The sequence below is a fragment of the Hippopotamus amphibius genome, chromosome 5, assembly GCF_030028045.1.
Source record: "Hippopotamus amphibius kiboko isolate mHipAmp2 chromosome 5, mHipAmp2.hap2, whole genome shotgun sequence".
NCBI lineage: Eukaryota > Metazoa > Chordata > Mammalia > Artiodactyla > Hippopotamidae > Hippopotamus > Hippopotamus amphibius.
In genome coordinates this window covers 32,719,532-32,741,780 of record NC_080190.1, presented here as the reverse complement: position 1 = coordinate 32,741,780, position 22,249 = coordinate 32,719,532, and the positions used below count along the sequence as shown (strand labels likewise).

The 22,249-nt window shown below is 43.5% G+C and overlaps 1 protein-coding gene across 1 annotated transcript in view; it reads right to left on the bottom strand.

Moving 5' to 3' along the window:
- Positions 1–21,631, bottom strand: part of PIK3AP1 (phosphoinositide-3-kinase adaptor protein 1) — a 115,109-nt gene extending 93,478 nt beyond the window's left edge. Inside the window, exons 1-2 of the mRNA XM_057737350.1 lie at positions 21,552–21,631; positions 11,459–11,875 (exon numbers count right to left, since the gene is read on the bottom strand). Of these exons, the coding sequence (XP_057593333.1) occupies positions 11,459–11,875; positions 21,552–21,564 (430 nt within the window). The 5' untranslated portion in view covers positions 21,565–21,631. The remainder of the gene's footprint in view (positions 1–11,458; positions 11,876–21,551) is intronic.
- Between the last annotated feature and the right edge of the window lie 618 nt (positions 21,632–22,249).

Below are 22,249 nucleotides of genomic sequence, written 5' to 3'. Positions count from 1 at the left end.
AGAGTCCTAGTTCCTCCTCAAGGGATATACATGATAATAAACCTTTGAGTTCTGCAGGAACTAAGGCCCCCACCCAGGTGGAGGATGGAATGATGAAGTTGGCCCTCCCGACTTCAATCAACTAAAGCTTGGACTCTGTCCACCTTCTCCCCAATTCTATGTTGAATTCTCTTCTGCTCCAGCTCCTTTATGAATATGCAACTACACTTAGCTTAAAACTTCCTCAGTTTTGCTGTTCAGAGAGACACTGCTTCAGGAAAGATCCCTGGAGTTCTCCTTACTTGCTGCATGTAATAATAAATCCTTCTCTTAATCTTTGACTAGATTGTGTCTTTTGGCTCAACACCCACCAAGGGGTGAACCCAGCTTTCTTTTCAGGTTACAACTCCACTTGGGATGCTAAATGCCATATCCTGCAACAGAAATGTTTTCCCACATTTTACACACTCAGGAAAAAAAAAAAAGGAGTCAACAGCTAACGCTAATATTCTTCTATCCACTAGTTTTAATGAATGTCTATCCCACTGCAAGCTTTAACTATAGCCACAGCCTCAAACATTAGCTGTATATGTAAAAGGAAACTTATTTTAGTCCAGTTTAAAAGTAGAGCATTTTCATTTCATCATCAGCCTCCCCTCTATTTCCTGTGTTATCAGATGTTAGAGAGCGAGCCAGCAATCTGTTTGTAAAGCTGGCGACTTGGCAAACAAAACATGCACGTTCAACCAGCACTCTTTTAAATTAAAGGCTAGTATAGGTCTAACCTTGTAAGAGTGATAAGGAAGATATACATATGCAGAAGGCACAAACTCAGGAAAAAAGAAAAAAACAACTACCAAGGAATTTCCAAAACCACTAAGCCAATTCTAGAGGTCTCCTCTGAATACTTCAGATTTCTTCACTTTAATGCTCTCCTTCAAAAGGACACACCCAATTTAATTTCTGCTACTAACAATCCACACACACCCCATGGAGTTAACAATTCAAATTACTAACTAGCCTCTATAATGGCATACCTGGGATGGGTTATCATACCTGGTACCTTTTTTTAAGTATGGACATAACGAAAAAGATGCATTCGATAGACCCTGTCTTGCTCTGATCAGTTTGAAGTGTTTCTGTTTAGCCTGATTCTGTGACCACAAGACAAACCTGCTCCATGGAAACAGCTGATGATCCAAGTGGCGCCAGCAGCACAGGCTCCCTAAGAAGGATGCTCATGGGAAGGATATCTTTTTCTCCAACTAGGACATTCAAAATGGGCTCAAGAGTAGGGAAAATGGACAACAATCCCTGGATGAACCCACCCATCCAGTCATCTATGCATCGAGCATTCACTGGGCACAAACCACTTGTCAGTGGAGACCAGTATTTTCTTTAGAAACATAAACACAGTGAAAATAAAATAGTCTCCAAATGCTTTTTCCCCTACAGGAAAGATAATTTTACCAATTATTGATTTTGTTCGTTTTTCTGTGTCTTGGAAAACCACTGACCACTGTTTAAATCTAAATTTTACCAGACTGGCTAAATTAGGAACTTTTCTGCCCAGAAGTCTATATGACAAGCCTACCACGGTTTCAATAACTTCTCCAATAAGCAGACAAAGAGTCACTTATAGCATAAATCATTCTATTTTCTCAGCCATCTCAGACACACTCTCAGTCATGTGAATGGTGGTGGAAACTAAATTGAAAGCTGTCAAAACATCCTGCAAAATAGAGAAATTAACAGACCCATTTTGTCATGCATATTTGCCCCCATTTCCCTTGCCTCCATTATCTTCCTGTGAACCCACATTCAAATACCTACACGTAGACCATAATAAACAATATATATATTATGTTAAATACATGCATTCTTTCATTCCCACAAGATAATGGCATATTGTTATCTCAGTCTCCTAAGACTGAACTTGAGCTAATGTCCATAAACAGAAAGCTTTATTATGTCATTTAAGCTCCTGTTTAAAATTCTGTTGCAAAGGAGATAACTTTTTAGCTGAAATAATACACTATACCTTGATGGGATTTTGTAAAATATCAGATTGAGAACCAGCAATGAACTGCAAGATATTTAAAATCACACGTGGCTGGAATCATAAAATTTCATGGCTGTAAAGGTCTGAGATGTCAACTTGTGCTCCTCCCAGCATTTTAATGAAGACAAGAATAGGTCCAGGGTGGCCAGGTGACTTGCCCAAGGTGGCACAGCCCGTTAGTGTCAGAGTCTGTGAAATATACACCCACATTCTCTTACTTCTTGTCATAAAGACTGTAGTAACCTAAGAAGACATCAATCTAAATTCCACAAGAGTCAAATTCCATTTGACAAGAGTGAAAATATGACTCAATGATAAGTAGTTGTTCCCTCTTTTCAGGCATAGCCCGTACAGAGTGAGTGATGGTGCAGACATTACAGCAATAACACAAACCAATGTCACTTCCCCTTACCCAGAAGATCAATCTAACCAAGCCGAGAAAAAGGCCAAGGAGTTTGCACAAAGGAACTTAACCTGAAGCTCAACCTACTTGGATTAGCTGGGTGTAAGCCCGACTCCTTCCTCTAGATCCATAAAATCCCCAGGATCCCATCAGTTTTCTCTTCTAAAATCCCTGAGAGCAAAAATTAACATCACAGAGCAGCTAAGACCGTGCACCACAATTACTGAGCCTGCACTCTAGAGCCCAAGAGCCACAACTACGTGCCACAGCCACTGAAGCCCGAGCGCCTAGAGCCCGTGCTTCACAAGAGAAGCCACCCCAATGAGAAGCCTGCGCACTGCAATGAAGAGTAACCCCTGCTCGCTACAACTAGAGAAAGCCCACATGCAGCAACAAATACCCAACACAGCCAATAAATAAATAAATAGATTTGAAAAAAAAATTAAAGCACTGGAGAAATGTCTAAAACAAAAAGTTCAAAATGTCCTCCATCCATCCAAAGGCAACCACTATCAACAATTTCTCGTGTATCCTTCCAGGAAAAGAATTCATAAACCAGTATAAATACACACACACACACACACACACATACACACATATATATGCTGCTATATGCATACTTAAAATTTAGATAGGTAGGTAGGTAGGTAGATAGAAGCACCCTGGTTTGATTCTGCCTTCACACAGGCTGTCAGGCGCTCAGTCTCACTAGTTCAGATGATAAACTGGTTAGTCCAAGGACAGAAACCCTTTTGTTAATCAAAGCTAATTCTGTTTTATCTGACACTGTACTTCTGGAGCCTGGGAAACAGCTGAGAAAATATAGAAAGAGACAGAAAAAAGGGGTGGGGGGAGGAATGAGGAGGAAAAGCAAGAAAGAGGAGATAAGTGAGGGAAGGAAAGAAAAAGATGAAGAGGTGTTCCCTACAGACTAGCATCTGGCAAATGCTCATTCAATACTTTCTGAATGACTGAATAAATTAATAAAAAACTAGGACTGGCATTTTTAAAAACACATGTGACATTTAATGTACTAAAATATTAACAGATATGGCCCAATTCTCTGAGAAGTAAGCATCCTTCCTGATCTACACTGTCCAATATGGTAGCCACTGGCCACATGTGGCTATTGAACATTTAAAATACATGCTCTACGTGTAAAATACACACCAGATTTCAAAGACTTAGTATAAGGAAAAGGATATAAAATATTTCATTAATAATTTTCCAATGATTATATGTTGAAATTTTAGATATATTGGGGTAAGTAAAGCAGATTATTAAAATTAATTCACCTGTTTCTTTTTATTTTATCTTATTTTTTTACTGCAGCCACTAGAAAACTTTAAATTTCACATGTGGCTCATGTTATACCTTTTTTGCATAGTGCTGGTCTAGAACGTAGATACTATTATAGCAGTGATTAGATCTGTCTTCCCTGCTCTGTCAGCACCCAGCACACGGCCTTGAGAATGGAAGGCTCACTGTGATATCAAGATAAGGCAATAGCCAGGCCTTGGACTACAAGGCAGGAGGCCCTTCCCCAAATCCCAGCTCTTACGCAAAAGCAGCTGTGTAAACCTGCCAGGCGTTGTTTTCCTCATCTTTAAAATGGTGATGGTAATAACGTCTGTGTTATAGAAAAACAGCATGGACCAAACGAGATAATGTTTACAAAAGGGCTTTGAAGGGGTAAAACAGATGTCAGGTCGCTCCGAAGTTCTATCAATAGTATTCTCCTCTAGCAATAGTCCCAGAAGTGAGATGCAAAAACTACGGAAACAACAGGGTAAGAAACTAACCGATAAAATTCCTATATCTGATATTTCCATTCCGGCCTGTGTTAGAAAATTTAGACAAAAACAGGTGCACACTTGAGATTCTCACACTAGCGGAAACTTCAGCATTTATCACTCCCTTTTCACTGCATCTCACCAACCACAGTTGACAAGGTGACTTGCTGATATTTTCCTTGAGGGACCTCAGAAAGTCTAACAACTGTGAGCAGGCCATCTCTGGGTGGCTGACGAAGCAGCAGGGTGGCCCATTCCACTATGCCACCGGGTTCATAGCTTTGTGGGAAATTCATAATCCTAGGGGACTCTGAGGCCTCAGGGGAAAAGTTCCATGGGCACAAAAACCTATCATGAGCATCAGTCCTCGTTAAGTGTTTCGGGTGCAGCTAGGAGAAAGTACCTTGTTCTACAAGGCCGTCAGGGTACCTGGCAAGGGATATTCAAAGGACCCTTGGACATGCTGTAGCTTTTTAGTGACACTGGAACAGATTTTACCATCCCAGCTGGGCATTTTCTTCCCCAAATCAAAGATTATTTCAAAAGGAAGATTGTGTGAAGAAAGCATTCTTCTGCAAGAGGCGTTTAAGGAGGAGCCTTATGTGTGGACTAACCCACAGCAGAGAGAGAGCAGACCCAACAACCCAAGGCCACCAAGCGGGAGGACAGCAGGACAAAAATAGTTAATTTCAAGAGCCCAAGGTCAGATTCTCCCCTCAGTCTCTGCAAGGCACCACAGAAGCCATTCATGACTTACCATCAGCAAGGCCGCCACACCAAGGAGAGCAAGGAAGGTTCAGTGACTTCCCCTTTGCTGGGAAGGTCTGTCTCTCTTCCTCTCTCTAAGAGCTGCTGCCTATGACGTGGAAGTGAGCTGTGACATGGCCAAACCCCGAGCCCCTGGGAACACTGCCCCGTGACCTGCCCTGTGACAGCCCACAAGGCCTAAGTTGCTGCCAGCTCCTCCAACTGGAAAACCAAGGGACAGGGCAGCAGGCATGGAAGAGAGCCTCCAGAACATGGCTGCAGAGCATAAACCATTGTGGAGGCTTTTTGAAATTCATATTCCCCAAACCAACCCCTGAGATTCTGGTTCAGTAGGTCTTGGCACCTGCATTTTAAACAAAGTGCAGGGGCCATGCCAATGCCCAGTCTAACTTGGGAATCTGTGGTCTACAGAACTCAGGGAAGCTTCATTGTCCTTAATCCTTTCTCTTTCACAGGCTTTCTTCACCCTTCTTGTCGCCATGTAGAAGAGGAAGTGGGGAAGAGGCTTAGAGACTTAGATGTAAGCAAGGCAAAGCAGAGAATGAGTCTGAAGGCCCTACGTTCCAATATGAGCTGCTCCCGGTCCTCATGCAAGTCATTTAACCTCTCTGAACCTCAGTTTTCTCATCCTTGAGATGGCTGTAAAACCGTCTATCCATTTGGCGTTGTGGGGGGTATGAAGTGCCCGGTGCCTTACACAGGTCATAGCATCCACCTCAGTATTAGCTCTTTTCATTAGGGGAAGGAGGGGTGCAGAGCGGTTCTCCATATGAGTATCTTTGCAAGAGAAAATGTAAATAACTGACTTAGGCATAAAGGGAAGAAAAATAAGTGAATAAACTGCAACAACAAAAAAACCACAGTAAGGGGCCATGAATTCAGGTTACGTGGGGAGGATGGGGAGATGCACAGAGCAGGCATGCAACAACCATCTCTGGGAGCTCTACAGAGACTGGCTGGGAGGAAATCAACAGAGATTCACAAAGATTTAGGCACAAAGCTGTGTGAAGATTTATTGCAACATTATTTTTTTTAAATTAGAAACAGCCTACAGGTATTTTTTTCTTTTTTTTTTAACATTATGATAAACGTATATTACAGGTGACCTTTGAACAACATGGGTTTAACTGCATTGACAAGTTATATGCAGATTTTTCTCAATAAAAATGATTAACTACATGATCCACAGTTGTTTGAGTCCGTGAATGCAGAACCGCAGATACTGAGGGCCTGTATGGGACTTGAGCATCCGTAGATTTTGGTGTCCTACATGAATCTTGGCACCAATCCCCCACCAATACCGAAGGACGACTCAAAGACTTTTGATTGCACCGGCGGGGGCAGGGGAGCTGGTGCCCCTAACCCACACATCGTTCAAGGGTCAACAGTACTTTATTTCAGAAAAAAATGTTCCTTTTTAAATCTGGGAGAAGATTTTGGAATCCATTTGATTAGCCAAAAGCATTTGTATCCCAATTGTTTTCCTTTTAAACTCTAGTTTAACATTCAGATTAGAACATTAACATCAAGAAAGGAAGGCCAGATGTGGACATATCCCTCTAAATTTTCCCCATGTGAACAAAATGAAAAATACATTAAAATTATGGGTACCATCAACACTTCTGAAGTACAAAGGGCATGAGGAAGGATGGGAGAGGTAAACAGAAAACACAAAGAAGCAGACAAGATCTCCAACGTAATACTGAAAAATACTGGAAGAATTGGGTTCACTGCTTCCCTTTCCCCTCAACACATAAACATACACACACATGCGTGCATGCACAAAATTATGAGAACTTTTGAAATAAAACTCAATGTTACCCACCACGTCCTCTCCCACACAGACTAACAAAATCTATTTTTATATTCCAGTGAGATTTGCAGCAAAGAATAGAGCTCCAGTAAAAAGAGGAAATAATTTCTGTGCTGTACCTGGGTTTTTCTCACTTCCTCATTTTAAAATAATCACCTAACAAGTCCAAAAAATGTAGAACAATAGTACAGTCTTCTATGCACTGGGTATATATCTCTGCAGACATTTTAGAACTAAACTGAATCAGTTAAAAGGTTCTGGGTAATTTGACATCTATTTAGAAAACTTACAGTGATATATTATAGCACTGGGGGGCCGGAAAAAACCTTCCAAATCATCTGGTCCAACCCCATCATTTTACAGATGAAGATCTTGGGAAATAAACTGGCGGCTCCAACACACTGAAGACTCTAATTAAAACATCTGCTCAATTTTAAGGTGGCTGAGAAATCTGGAGAGAGGGGATGGGCAATAAAATAAAACCTCCAAAACATTTTTTAGTGGCACAGTAATTAAGATCACTGGGCCTACTAAATGAAAGAAACAGTGAGGATCGTGACGGAAGGACACCCCCAGCCCAATGTCAGGACCACTTACATCTGGAAAACTCAGAGGCTGAAAGCTGTCAGAGCTAACACATTGAATCTTGCGTCGGGGATCAGGAAGAGAACTCAGGAGACCTACCCTGAAGTCTACTGGCCTAAGCACCAAACACTGGTCTAATTTTACACCTAAACACTGGTCCAGGAGTCACTCATGTGATGGTGCCTTCATTTCTGGCAAAGTAGAGATTTAAGAAAATGGTCCAGGCATAAGAGAGGTACATGGCAACTGACCCGACAAAGGAAGGGTGGCTTAGACCTTAGCTTGGTATTCAATGGACACCTGACCAGCAGCAGCAGTATCACCTGGTTGCTTGTTAAAAATACAGAATCTTGGACTCCATTCAGACCTATGGAGTCCGAATCTGCATATGAATAAGAATCCCAGGTCCTCCTGCCCACATTAAAGTCTGAGAAGTATTGATACTTATTCAGATAACACAGCAGCAAGAGAAAGTGTAATTAACTGCCTGTATCCATGTTCAATCCAAGTTTCTGGAATAATTGTCTCCATCACCAGCTCTACTCTCTAAAGATTTTGATCTCTAAGTCTTATTTTAAATTTTAAATAGTCTAAAATTTAGCCTAAATTTTAAATGGTCTCAATGATATCTTATGTAGTAATATTTGTTGACAAAAAAAATCAATTAATTATCAAGTTAAGAAGACAAAAAGGGAATTTTATTCTAGCCATACTGAGGATTATAGCCCAGGAAGCAGATACTCAGAAAGCGCTGAGAACTGTTCTGCCTGTTAGAAGTCAAAGGCACAGTCATATATATTTTTGAGATAAAGGATCGTACATCAAAATGACATACTGATATTTTACATAAGTTCACCAAGAATACATGGTCCAGGTAGGCAGGTACAAAGCAAGGGGCAAGTCACCGTGACCCCCTGCAGAGCTGGGAAAGAACACTATTCTTCTAAGAAGTTACACTGCTAGTGTTAGAAGAAAGAAAAAAAGTTGATCTTCACAGTTGAGCAAACACTCCCAATCTTTGCAGAGCTCTGTTAATGTGTAATGCAGATGCACACTGCACATGAGGGAAGGAGGGAGGAGGTCCAAACAAACACAGAGAGAATTGTATGTTTAATTTTTTTCTTGTCCTGCCTTAAAAGGCAAATTTTATTTCATCATGTTTTCTCACAAACTATCTTAAAATTAAGGAAAAAAAATATATAAATATTCTGAGAGCCTTACTATTTTCAAGGGTTACGTAGATTATGAATTGAAGTCTTTTTTCCCTGCTATTTTCTGCTGGGGTCATAGTAGCAACATGACCAATATTTCTTCAGTTGGGAGTTAGAAACCCCAGGGAGATCCGGTGAAGGAAGCAGACTAAATTCAGAATAGAAATGTTTTCCTAGTGGAAAAAAGAGAAACTTCAGGTAAGGGAATTTTATGATCAAAAGGTTGTGAAGGTCTCATGGTCCCACCATGGTTCCAAAGCTGAATTCCTTTTATACCACACATGCAATCTCTGCTTGCACACTCCCAGTGATGTGGCACTCACCACCTCCAAAGGCCACCCATCCCATCTTTGCATGCTCTAATTGTTAGAAAGATGGCTGAAATTGGTCTCCCTATAGCTTTCAATAGCCCTACAATCAGTAACCCCACAGTTACTGTCTCTACCATTAGCTCACCCTCATTATCAATTTTCCATTACATTTCCCACTGGAATTTTTTTTTAACAGAGAAAGTCAAAGAAACAAGTTTCATGTATTTATTTCTCATAGGACTGGGGCAGCTTGTAATAGTGGGGTGTATGAAAATTTTTATTTTTTGCTTTTATTTTGAAGTGCCTTAGGAAAACCTCACGTGTACCAGAGAGATATGAAATTATCACAAATTGCAGAGACTGTAACCAAGGACATAAGCATACCAGAAGCCTGGTGCAGGGATAATACTGTCCTTAAACACTGTTTTAGCCCTAAGCTTTCTGGACGTCAAAGCAGGTATGAAACAGGTCAAAAAGGTGGTGCTTCAAAAATGTTTGAGACTCTCTGGCCTAGGGGACTCTAGGTTATCAACCCTGGAAAGCATCTTAATGAAGTCTAATCCTGCCTCTCACAGAGAAGGAAACTGAAACTCAAAGAGGCTACATAAATTGCCCAATGTTGGGCATCCAGTAAGCAGCAGAGCCAGGCAATACAGTATCACTACTCATTTTTTGCTCCAACGCCAGACTTTGAGTCTTGGGTTTGTTAAGAAAGCTTGTTCAGCACAAAAATCAGAGATACAGCACCACATTACTGGGCCAGGAGGGGCAATTGCTACAGACACTCCCAAAGCAAACCCAAGCCATCCTGGCACACACAGAGACCTCAAATCCCCGAATTCACAAGTCTAATACCAGATAAGAAAGTGATATTAGAGGCAGAAGCCATCCCTCCTCCTACTCTTTTTCCTAAAACTTCATTTGTCTCTACATATCCATTGATTCTGAACTACAGAGATTTTCCACTAAGCAGCTTATTTTAATCTCCCATTAAAATAATCTCTTTGTGATGAGAGGTTATTTGCTCTCAGAACAGAAACACCAGGGTGAAACACTCCATTCCTTCTGAAACACTTGAAGCTAAAGGCTCATAGCACACTGAGCCAGAGTCATTAGTGAAAAGTAAAATGTTATAAGCAATCAATTTATCTAGGCATCTGAACACTGGATGCATCCAAACACTATTCAAAGAATTCTTTTACCATCTATTTTTGAAAATAATAGTATTTTAAAGAACAATCTGTTAGAGCACATGACATGAGACGCCAGTACAGTGACAATACATCCATGGTGCTCTGGCTCACAGCAGCCTGCCCACCAGATCATAAGCTCATCCTAAGCAGTGACAGAAGCTCATCCTCAGACACAACAGTTGTATCTCACTTCTCTGTAAGTTTCAGCAGACCCCTCAAAGCAATGAAGGGCAATCATGCAAGTATGAATTACGTGCTTTTTCTATCCTTGTCCTTCCGAAGTAAAGATAAGCAAACCCTGGAAAAACGACTAATCCAGGTCCCAGGCATTTCAGGTGAGACATCTTCTACCCTCACACTAGTCATTTATATTACAAAATGACCTGGGATCCCACTATGTTAGGTGACCTGATCATATTTATTGGTTTAGAGCAGGCCATTCCTGGGATAAAAGCACCTAGGGAGCTATATTAGCTTTTTAAGGTTGCTAAGAATTTGTAAATTCTTGATTCAGTTCATTAAATGAGACAGGGGCAGATAAGTCCAATTAACACCCAAGTCACACCAGGGATAATTGAGCATAGTTATATCGCCCCATAATTTTCCAGGCTTCTTTGCCGGCATCAGGTATATAAGAGCTCAAATGGCAAGAGAACAGAGGTAAACACAAAGCCTGCTCATAGCCCACAGTGAGGCAAAAATAGAAAACAAAAAGAGGAAGAAAAGCCGTGACACGCATGCATCCCAGAGCACATCTTCCGTTACTGCTAATCAGAGCATATGTCACACTTCCTGGGGCCACTGAAGTCATTAGCCCTCGCAGAGAGGATCGGAATTTTCCCACTTTAAAAGGAGAAAAAGGGCGAGAGACAGAAACTAGGCTGGCAGGAAATAGAGAAGGGAGGTGTTTCTCTGCAAACATGTTATCCAAAAGAGACACGCTTTCAACCAAAATCTTAAGGTCACCTGATGATAACATGGTAGTAGCTTGCAAGCAGGAAGGTTGGCAGCTCTATTCCTCACACCCCCACCAAACTAAGTCTCAGCCTCCCACCCCCACTGCTCTCTAGGCTGGAACCTGTGTCCAATGTCTTGCAAGGTGTAGAAAATTCTAGAAAGAAGTGTCAGGAGACCTACCCCATCCGTATCCCATTCCAGGAATAGGCTGCTCTGGACCAGTAAATATGACTGAGGCTCTCAGCATAGGGAGGTCCAGGTTCGGTCTGTAACGGGAATGAGTAGTGTTCACGTGGCAGTGTCTCACCTGAAATGCCTGGGACTCGGATGGGTCTTTCTTTTTTCCAGGGATTGCATATGTGTACTTCAGAAGAGACCCTTACCTTCAGAAATGGCCTTCTTCACAGCTGCCACGTAAGTCTCAGGCTCATCGTCACAGGTCAGCTCCTGCCAGTGCGCCCAGCCTGGAAAGAAGTCCAGGAACTCCTCGCTGTCCTGAACCCCGCAGAGCAGCCGCACCACGCGGTGTGGAGGATGGAAGGCTCTCTGCAGCAGGGGCAGCAGGGCCGGCTGGCAGAAGCACTGCACCAGCTCCATAGACAGCAGCACCACGATGCAGCGTGTGCGGAGAAAGAAGCTCAGGTCCTCGGCTGAGAAGCAGGTCTTGTGGCCCAGCCTATAAGTCAGCGTCTTCTGGCTACGGACCTGCCGACTGGACAGGAAAAGGTCCTGGAGGTACCGGCACCATTCCTCGGCATCCGAGCTGTAAACGATGAGGATGTCGCCTCCTCTATGCACCCCTGAGCAAGAAGGAGGCACGGAAGCATGTTAACACACCTGCTCCTACTAGGGCTTCCCATGACCTGCAAGAGATACCATCCAGACGAGGAGCCTAGCACCCACAGTCTTTCACAGTCTGCTTCCAGCATACCTGTCTAATTTCTTTCTCACTTGCAGTCTGTGTTCCAGCCATTCCAGACTCCCTGCCTTTGCCCACGTGTACCATACTGTTTCAGATCTTTGCATAAGCCCCTGCTTCTGCTGGCATGCGCTTCCCCTCACAGCTGATGGTGATGGTGATGATGATGGTGGCAACTGCAAGCCCTTACACAGAGCTTACTATGCTTCAGACACTCGTCCAAGCTTATTGCCTAGCACACTCATTTTATCATCACAGCAACCTCCTAAGGCAGGGACTACTATTAGCCTGACTTTAAAGATGAGAAAATTGAACTATGGCAGGTTAAGTAACTTAACCAAGAGCCCCAGTGGCAGAGTCAGAATATGGACCTAGGCAGTTTGATCCCAGAACCTAGTTCTTCCCCAGATACAGTGGTTACAAGCACAGGTCTGGAAACAGGCAGCCAGACTGAGCATCTTGGCTCTCTGAAGTGTTAGCTGTGCAACCTTGGGCAAGTTGCTTAAATTTTCTAAACCTCATTTATTCATCTGTAAATGGAAATATAAAGGCAATATTTATCAGTATTTTGTGAAAATTAAATTATGTATTTAATTTACTACATGCTTGACATGTAGTAAACCCTCAGTGATTGGTAGCTGGTCATTATCCTCACATTAATATGAACAATGCATTAATGTAAAAGTAATCATGGTTGAATTAACATGTTGACCTACACAATATCATTTATAAGGTATTCCTCACCATACATGGTTTGTCACAAAGGCTTTCTTCTTTCTCTAATAAAGCACAAATGCCCAAAACAGAGTCCAAAGCCTCAGAGAAGTGCTGAATTAAAAAAGTCTTTTGGGAATCACTTGGCCGAAAACGCCTCATTTACAGATAAAAGAAATTCTTCATCTGGGAAGATAAAGGAATTTGTTTAAATTCACACTCAGCAAATTAGTTCAGAGACAGGAGTGATAAAGGAATTTGTTTAAATTCACACTCAGCAAATTAGTTCAGAGCCAGGAGTGAAACTCAGGTTGACCCCTGGTTCCCTACCTAGTCTTCTTGCTAATCCATCTGCTGCCTCCCATCAGGAATTCTGTCAAGAATCTTATGAGCAATAACTCTTAACTTCCCATTATCAAGTTCAAAGATGCTTGGCTCTTCTAACGGTTACCACTGCTGTGGGTCCTCGTCTCCTACTAATTCAATGAACTATTCTAAGGGATTTGGAAGGGGTGAGTGCAGAGAAGTATCCATACATCCACAATGCAACAGGGATCCTTCCTCCCACTTTGGGAAGGAAGCTAGGAATTTTGTCAAACGGAGTCATCTAAGTTACAGATTATCATAATTAAATGCCATCCCTGGGCCACATTGAGCTGAATGGTTCTTGGCAAAAAGGTCAGAGGCAGGACTGGGGCAAGACCTGAGCTTCTCAGTTCTGAAAACATCATGGAAGGAACCCCCTTTCCTGCCCCCATCCATCACCATATTCAAAGTAAAAACAATGACATATAAAATGTAAACCCAACACAGTTCTGATATCCCCCAGGATGACAGTACCAAATCTTTTTAAATAGTATATAAAACAACATGTGGAGTTTCTTCCTTTTTGGAGCCCCTAATTCAGTACTAATATAAAACCCAATAGGCTTCCAGTAGGAGCAAGTACATCAAGCCTGTGAGTACTTTTGAAGGGAAGTTGTGCGAATTTTAAAAGAAGGCAATTTGGGACTGGAAAAAAAGTCACCAATTCTAAAGACATCATAAACACCTGTAGCTCTGCGGAACACTCATTTCTGAGCATGGTGTGTTTCCTCGATTGTGAATAAAGCAGTCCTTTTTAGGAATGCTTACTCTGGTCCCAAAGTTAAACAGGTCAAGGACAAAATTTAAATGTACCAGTGTTGCAGCCTTCCATAAAATAAAATCTTTGCTGATTGTATCTTTTTTCTTCTGTGTAGAATATTTCTTTGTACCTCAACGGAAAAATAGTTTCATGACTACAGGAGGAATAAAAGTGGCAAAGCTACGTAAGTAAGGAGCTCACAGTGAGAAAAGTAAAGTTAAGACAACAGACTATATCTACCTTCTTTGTGCCCCTCCTTCCTATGTAGCTGGTTTATACTCAGAGGTAAATGTTCTTCTAAATGTAAAGGGTTATTGCATATGAATGTGCACAAGTATGGTCCATCAGGTAGACAGTGTACTAGACTTAACATTTCCTTACAATATTAAAGATGCAAAGTTAGTGATGCTATGCTTAAAACAGCTAAAGTAAGATGCTGTAGCTACAAACCCCACCCCCAAACACACAGAGACAAAAAATACTAGCAAATACCATGTCAATAGTTTCTGCAAATGAACTAGAAGGAGAATAAGGTCTCAGAAGAGGTTGGCTGTGGTCCCATACATTAGTGACGGAGAAGATACTGGTAATGTTTTCAACAGGGTTGGCAAGTGATGGCTAAAGAGGGAGGAAGAAGGAAAAAGAGGACTTCTGAGAGTACCCCTAAAGATACTTAAGAAGTACCCTTAAAAAGGCAACTTGGGTCTCGGAGCACTGATTTACTTAGCAGGAAAACAGCAACAGTACATTGCCTTACAATGTGGCCTTAAGTGATTTATGCCACTTTTGTGAGGAAAGAGTGACCCAAAAGCAAAACAACATTTTTAAGAAGACAAGTTCTGGGGCCACTGAAGGAGGCAGTACTTGGTTCACCCTGGGTCCTGCCTCACCACTTCTTCCTCCTCTGTTAACAGCACATCTCAATACCTGCTGCTCATTAAAGACCTCTAGTTATCAAGGAAAGTTTAAATGTTAATAACAGGGGAAACCAGGTGTGCAATATATGAGAGTTTTCTTACTACCTTCCCATTTTCTCTTTAAATCTAAAACTTCTAAAATAAAAGTTTAAAAAATACAATTTAAATAAAATCGCTTAAAGGTTTAGCCTCTTCTAAATGGAAAACCTATTTAAAATGTCTTCCTGAGGTTTCAGTGTTAAATTCAACCCCCCTTTGAGCAAAAGTACAGGCATACCGCAGAGATATTGCAGGTTCAGTTCCAGACCACCACAATAAAGTGAAAATTGCAATAAAGTAAGTCACCCAAATTTGGGGGTTTCAAAGTGCACATGAAAGTTAGATTTACTCTATACTGTAGTCTATTAACTGTGTGAGAGTGTTATGCCTTAAAAAACAATGTACATACCTTAATTAAAAAAAAAATTCAACATAGTTTTGGAAGTTTTAGCCACGGCAATCAGAGAAGAAAAAGAAATAAAAGGAATGCAAATTGGAAAAGAAGAAGTAAAATTGTCACTCTTTGCAGATGACATGATATTATATATAGAAAACCCTAAAGACTCTACCAGAAAACTGCTAGCACTCATTGATGAGTTTAGTAAAGTAGCAGGATACAAAATTAATGCACAGAAATCTCTTGCATTCCTATACACTAACAACGGAAGAGCAGAAAGAGAAATTAAGGAAACTCTCCCATTCACCATTGCAACAAAAAGAATAAAATACCTAGGAATAAACCTGCCTAAGGAGGCAAAAGACCTGTATACAGAAAACTTCAAGACATTGATGAAAGAAATCAAAGATGACACAAACAGATGGAGGGACATACCATGTTCCTGGATTGGAAGAATCAACATAGTGAAAATGACTGTACTACCCAAAGCAATTTACAGATTCAGTGCAATCCCGATCAAATTACCAATGGCATTTTTCACAGAACTAGAGCAAGAAATCTTATGATTTGTATGGAAACGCAAAAGACCCCGAATAGCCAAAGCAATCTTGAGAAGGAAAAAGGGAGTTGGTGGAATCAGGCTTCCTGACTTCAAACTATACTACAAGGCCATAGTGATCAAGACAGTATGGTACTGGCACAAAAACAGAAAGGAAGATCAATGGAATAAAATAGAGAACTCAGAAGTAAGCCCAATCACATATGGGCACCTTATCGTTGACAAAGGAGGCAAGAATATACAATGGAAAAAAAACCAGCCTCTTCAATAAGTGGTGCTGGGAAAATTGGACAGCAACATGTAAAAGAATGAAATTAGAACACTTCCTAACACCATACACAAAAATAAACTCAAAATGCCTTAAAGACCTACATGTAAGGCCAGACACTATAAAACTCCTCGAGGAAAACATAGGCAGAACACTCTATGACATTCATCAAAGCAAGATCCTTTTTGACCCACCTCCTAGAATCAGGGAAATAAAATCAAGAATAAACAAATGGGACCTCATGAAACTTAAAAGCTTTTGCACAGCGAAAGAAACCATAAACAAGACTAGAAGGCAACCCTCAGAATGGGAAAAAAATAGTTGCCTACGAAACAACGGACAAAGGATTAACCTCCAAAATATACAAGCAGCTCATGCAGCTTCATACCAAAAAAGCAAATAACCCAATCCACAAATGGGTGGAAGACCTAAATAGACATTTCTCCAAAGAAGACATACAGATGGCCAACAAACACATGAAAAGATGCTCAACATCACTCATCATCAGAGAAATGCAAGTCAAAGCCACAATGAGGTATCACCTCACACCGGTCAGAATGGCCATCATCACAAAATCTGGAAACAACAAATGTTGGAGAGGGTGTAGAGAAAAGGGAACTCTCCTGCACTGTTGGTGGGAATCTAAGTTGGTACAGCCACTATGGAAAACAATTTGGAGGTTCCTTAAAAAAATACAAATAGAACTACCATATGATCCAGTCATTCCACTCCTGGGCATATACCCAAAGAAAACCATAATCCCAAAAGAAACATGTACCATAATGTTTATTGCAGCACTATTTACAATAGCCAGAACATGGAAGCAACCGAAATGCCCATCAACAAATGAATGGCTACAGAAGATGTGGCATATATATATACAATGGAATATTACTCAGCTATAAAAAGGGATGAGATGGAGCTATATGTCATGAGGTGGATAGACCTAGAGTCTGTCATACAGAGTGAAGTAAGTCAGAAAGAGAAAGACAAATATTGTATGCTAACTCACATATACAGAATCTAAAAATGGTACTGATGAACTCAGTGACAAGAACAAGGATGCAGATGCAGAGAATGGACTGGAGAACTCGAGGTTTGGGAGGGGGCGGGGGGTGAAGGGGAAGCTGAGACAAAGCGAGAGAGTAACACAGACATATATATACTACCAACTGTAAAATAGATAGCCAGTGGGAAGTTGTTGTATAACAAAGGGAGTTCAACTTGAGGATGGAAGATGCCTTAGAGGACTGGGACGGGGAGGGTGGGGAGGACTCGAGTGGGGGGAGTCAAGGAAGGGAGGGAATACGGGGATATGTGTATAAAAGCAGATGATTGAACTTGGTGTACCCCCTCAAAAAATAATAAATAAATAAATAAAAAGCATATTATTGCTAAAAAATGCTAACCATCATCTGAGCTTTCAGCAAGTCACAACCCTTTTGCAATAGTAACATCAAAGGTCACTGATCATAGATCACCATAACAAATATAATAAAGAAAAAGTTTGAAATATTGCAAAAACTACCCCAAACTACCAAAATGTGACACAGAAACAGGAAGTGAGCAAATGCTGTTGGAAAAATGGCACCAATAGACTTGCTTGACACAGGATTGCCACAAACCTTCGATTTCTAAAAAACGCAACATCTGCGAAGTGCAGTAAAGCCAAGTGTGATAGAACGAGGTCTGCCAATACTTGAGAAGGAAGTGGTTCATACCTCAGACTAGTTAATATCACAACCTACTTGGTCACCAACTCATGGTGTGACTTCAGACCAATACACTACATCTAAGCAAATTTTCTTCAGTGTAAGTGAGGACAATGAAATCTATCACCTTCCTGAATTTTGCTCTGCTGCTGAAACTGAAAGCTGGGGAAGTTGTAGAAAAGTCCAAAGTGGAAGTTAAGATCCCTCCACAACCTTTTGGGTAACAACACAGGACTAAATGCTTTGATGGGGACTCTATCTCATACATGGGGACACCCCTTTCTTCCAGAAGAATTCCCTTCCTTTAACCATAAGTCATTTCTTCACATGTGCCACATCATTCCTCCCACTTTTGTTTGTTTATTTAGAGAAATGAAGTACATGAACCAGCAAGGAGTCCATAAATCCCAGACAGAAATAAGGACGGGCCTTTGTCCCTATGGAACTTAAAGACCAGGTGTGGCTACAGAAGGAGAAAGGAATGGATAACGGTAGAGGCAGGGGCTGGCTGGTGGCAACAGGGAGTTACAGTGGTGGTACAAAACACAGTGACCGAAAGAGAGGTTGCTTTGAAAGATTCAGAATCCACCCGAGAAGAGAATCGAGAAGAAGAGCTTCTCAGTCTACCCAGCCCAGACAACATTTTTCAGTCTGGCACTCTGTTCCTCCATCCTGGAGCCCGTGTCTGAACCTGAGCACCATATTGAAGAGGGGTGTGGGGTAGGGCAGCTGACAGGAATAGGGAGAGGCCTGGAGCTTCCAGACTCCAAAGGTTTCAAGTTTAGAGGCTTGGCAGGAGTATTGAGGGACCTCGAGGATCAGATGGGAATTAAGATGACAAAAAAATTAAAGGTCCTTTCAAGCCCTTTTGTCCTAATAAGTCCAGGAATGGTAGAAGGATCTGGAGATAAGAGACGCCTTAGAGAAAGGGGACAGAAAAAGGTATGAGAGCTTTCTTCAAATACCTGGAGGCTGACACATGGAGGAAAGGATTCTAGTTTTCACTCAACCAGGCTTGGCCGCTTGGGAAAATCACTTATGGCTTCTCTCTCTTCTCTCTCAAGAGTAAATACAAGAGACGTCATCAGGTCTAGAGAATATTCCAGGATAGGCTGATTCCATTTCATTTTATCTCGCTTCCCAAGTTCTTTCAAAGGCAGAGAACCAAGATTCTCCTTGATTTCAACAAGTAAATACGCCTTTCAAAAAACAAAAGATGAACGCTTACCCTTCCATGGAAGGGAATTGAAGAAGACCACATGATTGAGCCATAAGAAGAAATGAAGTCCTGTCGCATGCTACAACTTGGATGAACCCTGAAAACGTTACACTATGTGAAAGAAGTTAGTCACATTCTATATGATCCCATTTATGTGAAAGTTCAGAGTAGGGAAAGCTACAGAGACGGAAAGTAGAACTTAGGGCTAGCGAAGAGGAGGGAACAAGGGGGTGATGGCTAAAGTGTACGGAGTTTCTTTCTGAGGTGATGAAAATGTTCTAAAATTGACTGTGATGATGGTTGCACATATCTGTGAGGATACTAAAAACCACTGGATTGTATATTTTAATGGGTGAATCGCATGATATGTGAAATACATCTCAATAAAACTATTTAAAAGAAGATGAAGGAAGAGGACAGGGGAGGGTGGAGGAGGAAGTGAAAAAAAGAGGCAAAAGAAGAGGAAAATCACACAGAACAATGGCCTGGATGACTGCAGAGCCTGCAGTATTTTGGCAAGAGACGCTCTCACCACTGTCACCACTGTGACCTGCCACCATGGGTCCTGGTATTTCCAGACTTCAGGGAGTCTCGGGGACTCCAGAGGCCCAACTCCCACTTGCAGCACCTAGAGTGGTGACTCTACCATGGAGGATGCTTATGGCAAGAAGCTTTGACATCTTTAACCGTTACAGACGTCTGCAAAGCCACTGCAGAGCCCATTATAGCCCCAGGTCTGGCCACTAGGCTTGAGTCCCCCCACGGAATAGGAGCACCCCCTTCCAGCCCCTTTGGCCACGCCCACTGGGGGGTGAGGCACTCAGGACACTGGCCGGAGGTGGTGTTCTCTGCCTCCTCTGCCTAAAGTATGCTGTTTCCTGGATTTAACAGCCCAGGGCCTGCCCCTAGCAACAGAAGGAGGTGGGAGCTTCACTGACCTTATCTCCTACTTCTCCCCAGTCACCTGCCTCCTGTGGCCACTGTGGTCTGCTCCCTGTTCCATAAATACATCACATACACCCATTTATTTTTCCCCTGACTAGAGCACTCTTCCCCAACATGCCTTCTCCCCCGCCCTCCTTCAGGTCAAATGCCCCTTTCTCTTTGACGCCTAATCCGGCTGCCTCCTTTAAAAGTATAACCCCAATCCCCTATGCCCCCCCTACTGTTTGTCCACCGCAGTTATCATATCATGTACTTTCTTTATTAAGTGTACTGCGTGCCTTCCCCCACTGCTCTACAAGCTCCATGGGGTCATGGCTTATGTCTGTTTTTTTTATTAAATACACACCTGACACCTAGAACAGTGCCTGCAATGAATATTTGTTGAATGAATTGATTCCCTCTAGATAACTCTGCACTGGCTTTTGAACGGAACGTGTGGACTATGAACCTACTATTACCTTATTCACAGTACAGGTTCTTCTAGCCTCCAGAGTCCAGCTAGGGAGCCAGCAGGCTAAGGTTAGCTACCTTCCCACTTCCCTTAAATAATGAGCCTGCATCGCCAAATCTAACAACTGTCACCATTGGCCTTTTCTCCCAAAGCTTCATTAGAAGGCTCAGGAGATCTGAGGAGAGCTGGCTCTTCATTCTAGCATCTGCCCACAATTTCCCCAAGAACGGCACCTTCTCCCAGCCAACTAGATTTTATTTTTCAAGAAGCTTTTACAGCCCGTTTCTACATGTTATCTCTACTAAAACATCATAATTTGGGATGGGAAAATACAAGTAAGCCCATTTGGAAACATGATAACTCTAACCTTCTCATCTCGTAATTCCCTGTTTACTTACTGCTTGCCTTCACAGACTATAAACTCAGAGCAGAGATTAGGGTGTCCTGGTCACCGCTGAGGACATAAGTAGGTGCACAATATCCATTAAACTGCATAGTTAGTGCTCATTAGTTGTCTCCGTTCTCATCACCATTACCGAGTTTGTCCCGGATCTCAGTGAGTGGAGTGACTCGCCAAGTGTACACGCCCGTGAACCACAAGGGAACCCAAGGCTAATCGGAAGAGACTCCCGGCACCTCCCCCCCAGTCGCCTTCAGCTCTCCCCAGTCCCCAGAGTTCTGCAAAGGACGCAGGAAACGCAGAACTAAACGAGTGGTTTCCCTAGAGTCCCATGGACATTCTAGACGAAAAACGAAGCCCAGGAGGGTAGAGGCAGTGGGCTTGGGAAGGTGGCGCGACGGCCCATCTCCAGTCTTGGACTGTCTGAGCGCCCCCTGTTGGCCCGATGGGGCCCGAAGAGAAGCGTTTCACCCGCCGAGAGACGAGCCCGCTCTCCGCCCTCTAAACTCGACTCTCGTTCACAGAGTTAGCACGACAGGGAGAACGACCCTCAGAAGCTCACGGGACAGCGCCGAATGGAGAAAAGGAGACCTAGGAGACGGGGGACAGGGGAAGGTCGGGCCAGGGCTGAAGAGGATCGCGCCGCGGGCCGGGAAGGGGAACGTGGGAGAGTTGGGGTGGGGTGGGACGTCCGCGCCAAGGCACAGAGAAGCGAGCAGAGAGCACGCAGAGAGGACGCCGCCCGAGTCGAGAGCTTGCGGCGCGCGGCGGGAGGCGGCGGGGGAGAGGGCCGGCGCCCGGCCTACGCACCTGAGGCTGCCATGCCGCCGGCCGCGGTCCTCCGTGCCCGGTCGCTGCGCGCGGGGCCCGGGGCCGGAGCGGGCCCGGCGGCGTCCCTGGCGCGGGACGGGAGGGGCGCCCGGCTCCGCGCAGCACCAGCCGCCGCTCTGGCGCTTCCTCTCGCCGGGCAGCGAGGACTCGCCGCGAGGGCGTGTCCACAGGGCCCGCCCCGTCGGCGGGGCTCGGCCGGCGACACCTGCACCCCGGGCGGTTGGGGAGGGGAAGTGAGAACCACCCCCCCCCGTCCCCATCCCCCAGCGGCCGGGCTCCGGCCGGCTCCCGGCGCGGCCCCCGCATTGCTTACTGGGGGTGGGTAGGAGGCAGGGGGCTTCGTGCGTCCCACTTCCCGCGAAATCAGCCGGCTCCGCCACCGAAGGGCAGCCCGAAGTGGAGGGAGCGTTGAGAGAGGGAGGAGGGAGAGGGGTTAGCTGCCCGGCCTCTGTGACCTGGGGCGGGGGCTGAGCACAGCTGGCCCACCCATCTCCCCATCCCCTGGGGCTTTCTCCCTGAGCCGCTGCGCCGGCAGGAAGGGGAGGGTGCAGGAAGGGGAAGAGGCACCTTCCCTGGCACCTGGCCCTGGGTGCTTGGCGTTGCCCTTGATTACTCTCCAGTGACCTGCCTGTGATTCCCTGGACCTGGTGTCCTGATGGCACATGAACGTTCTTGAT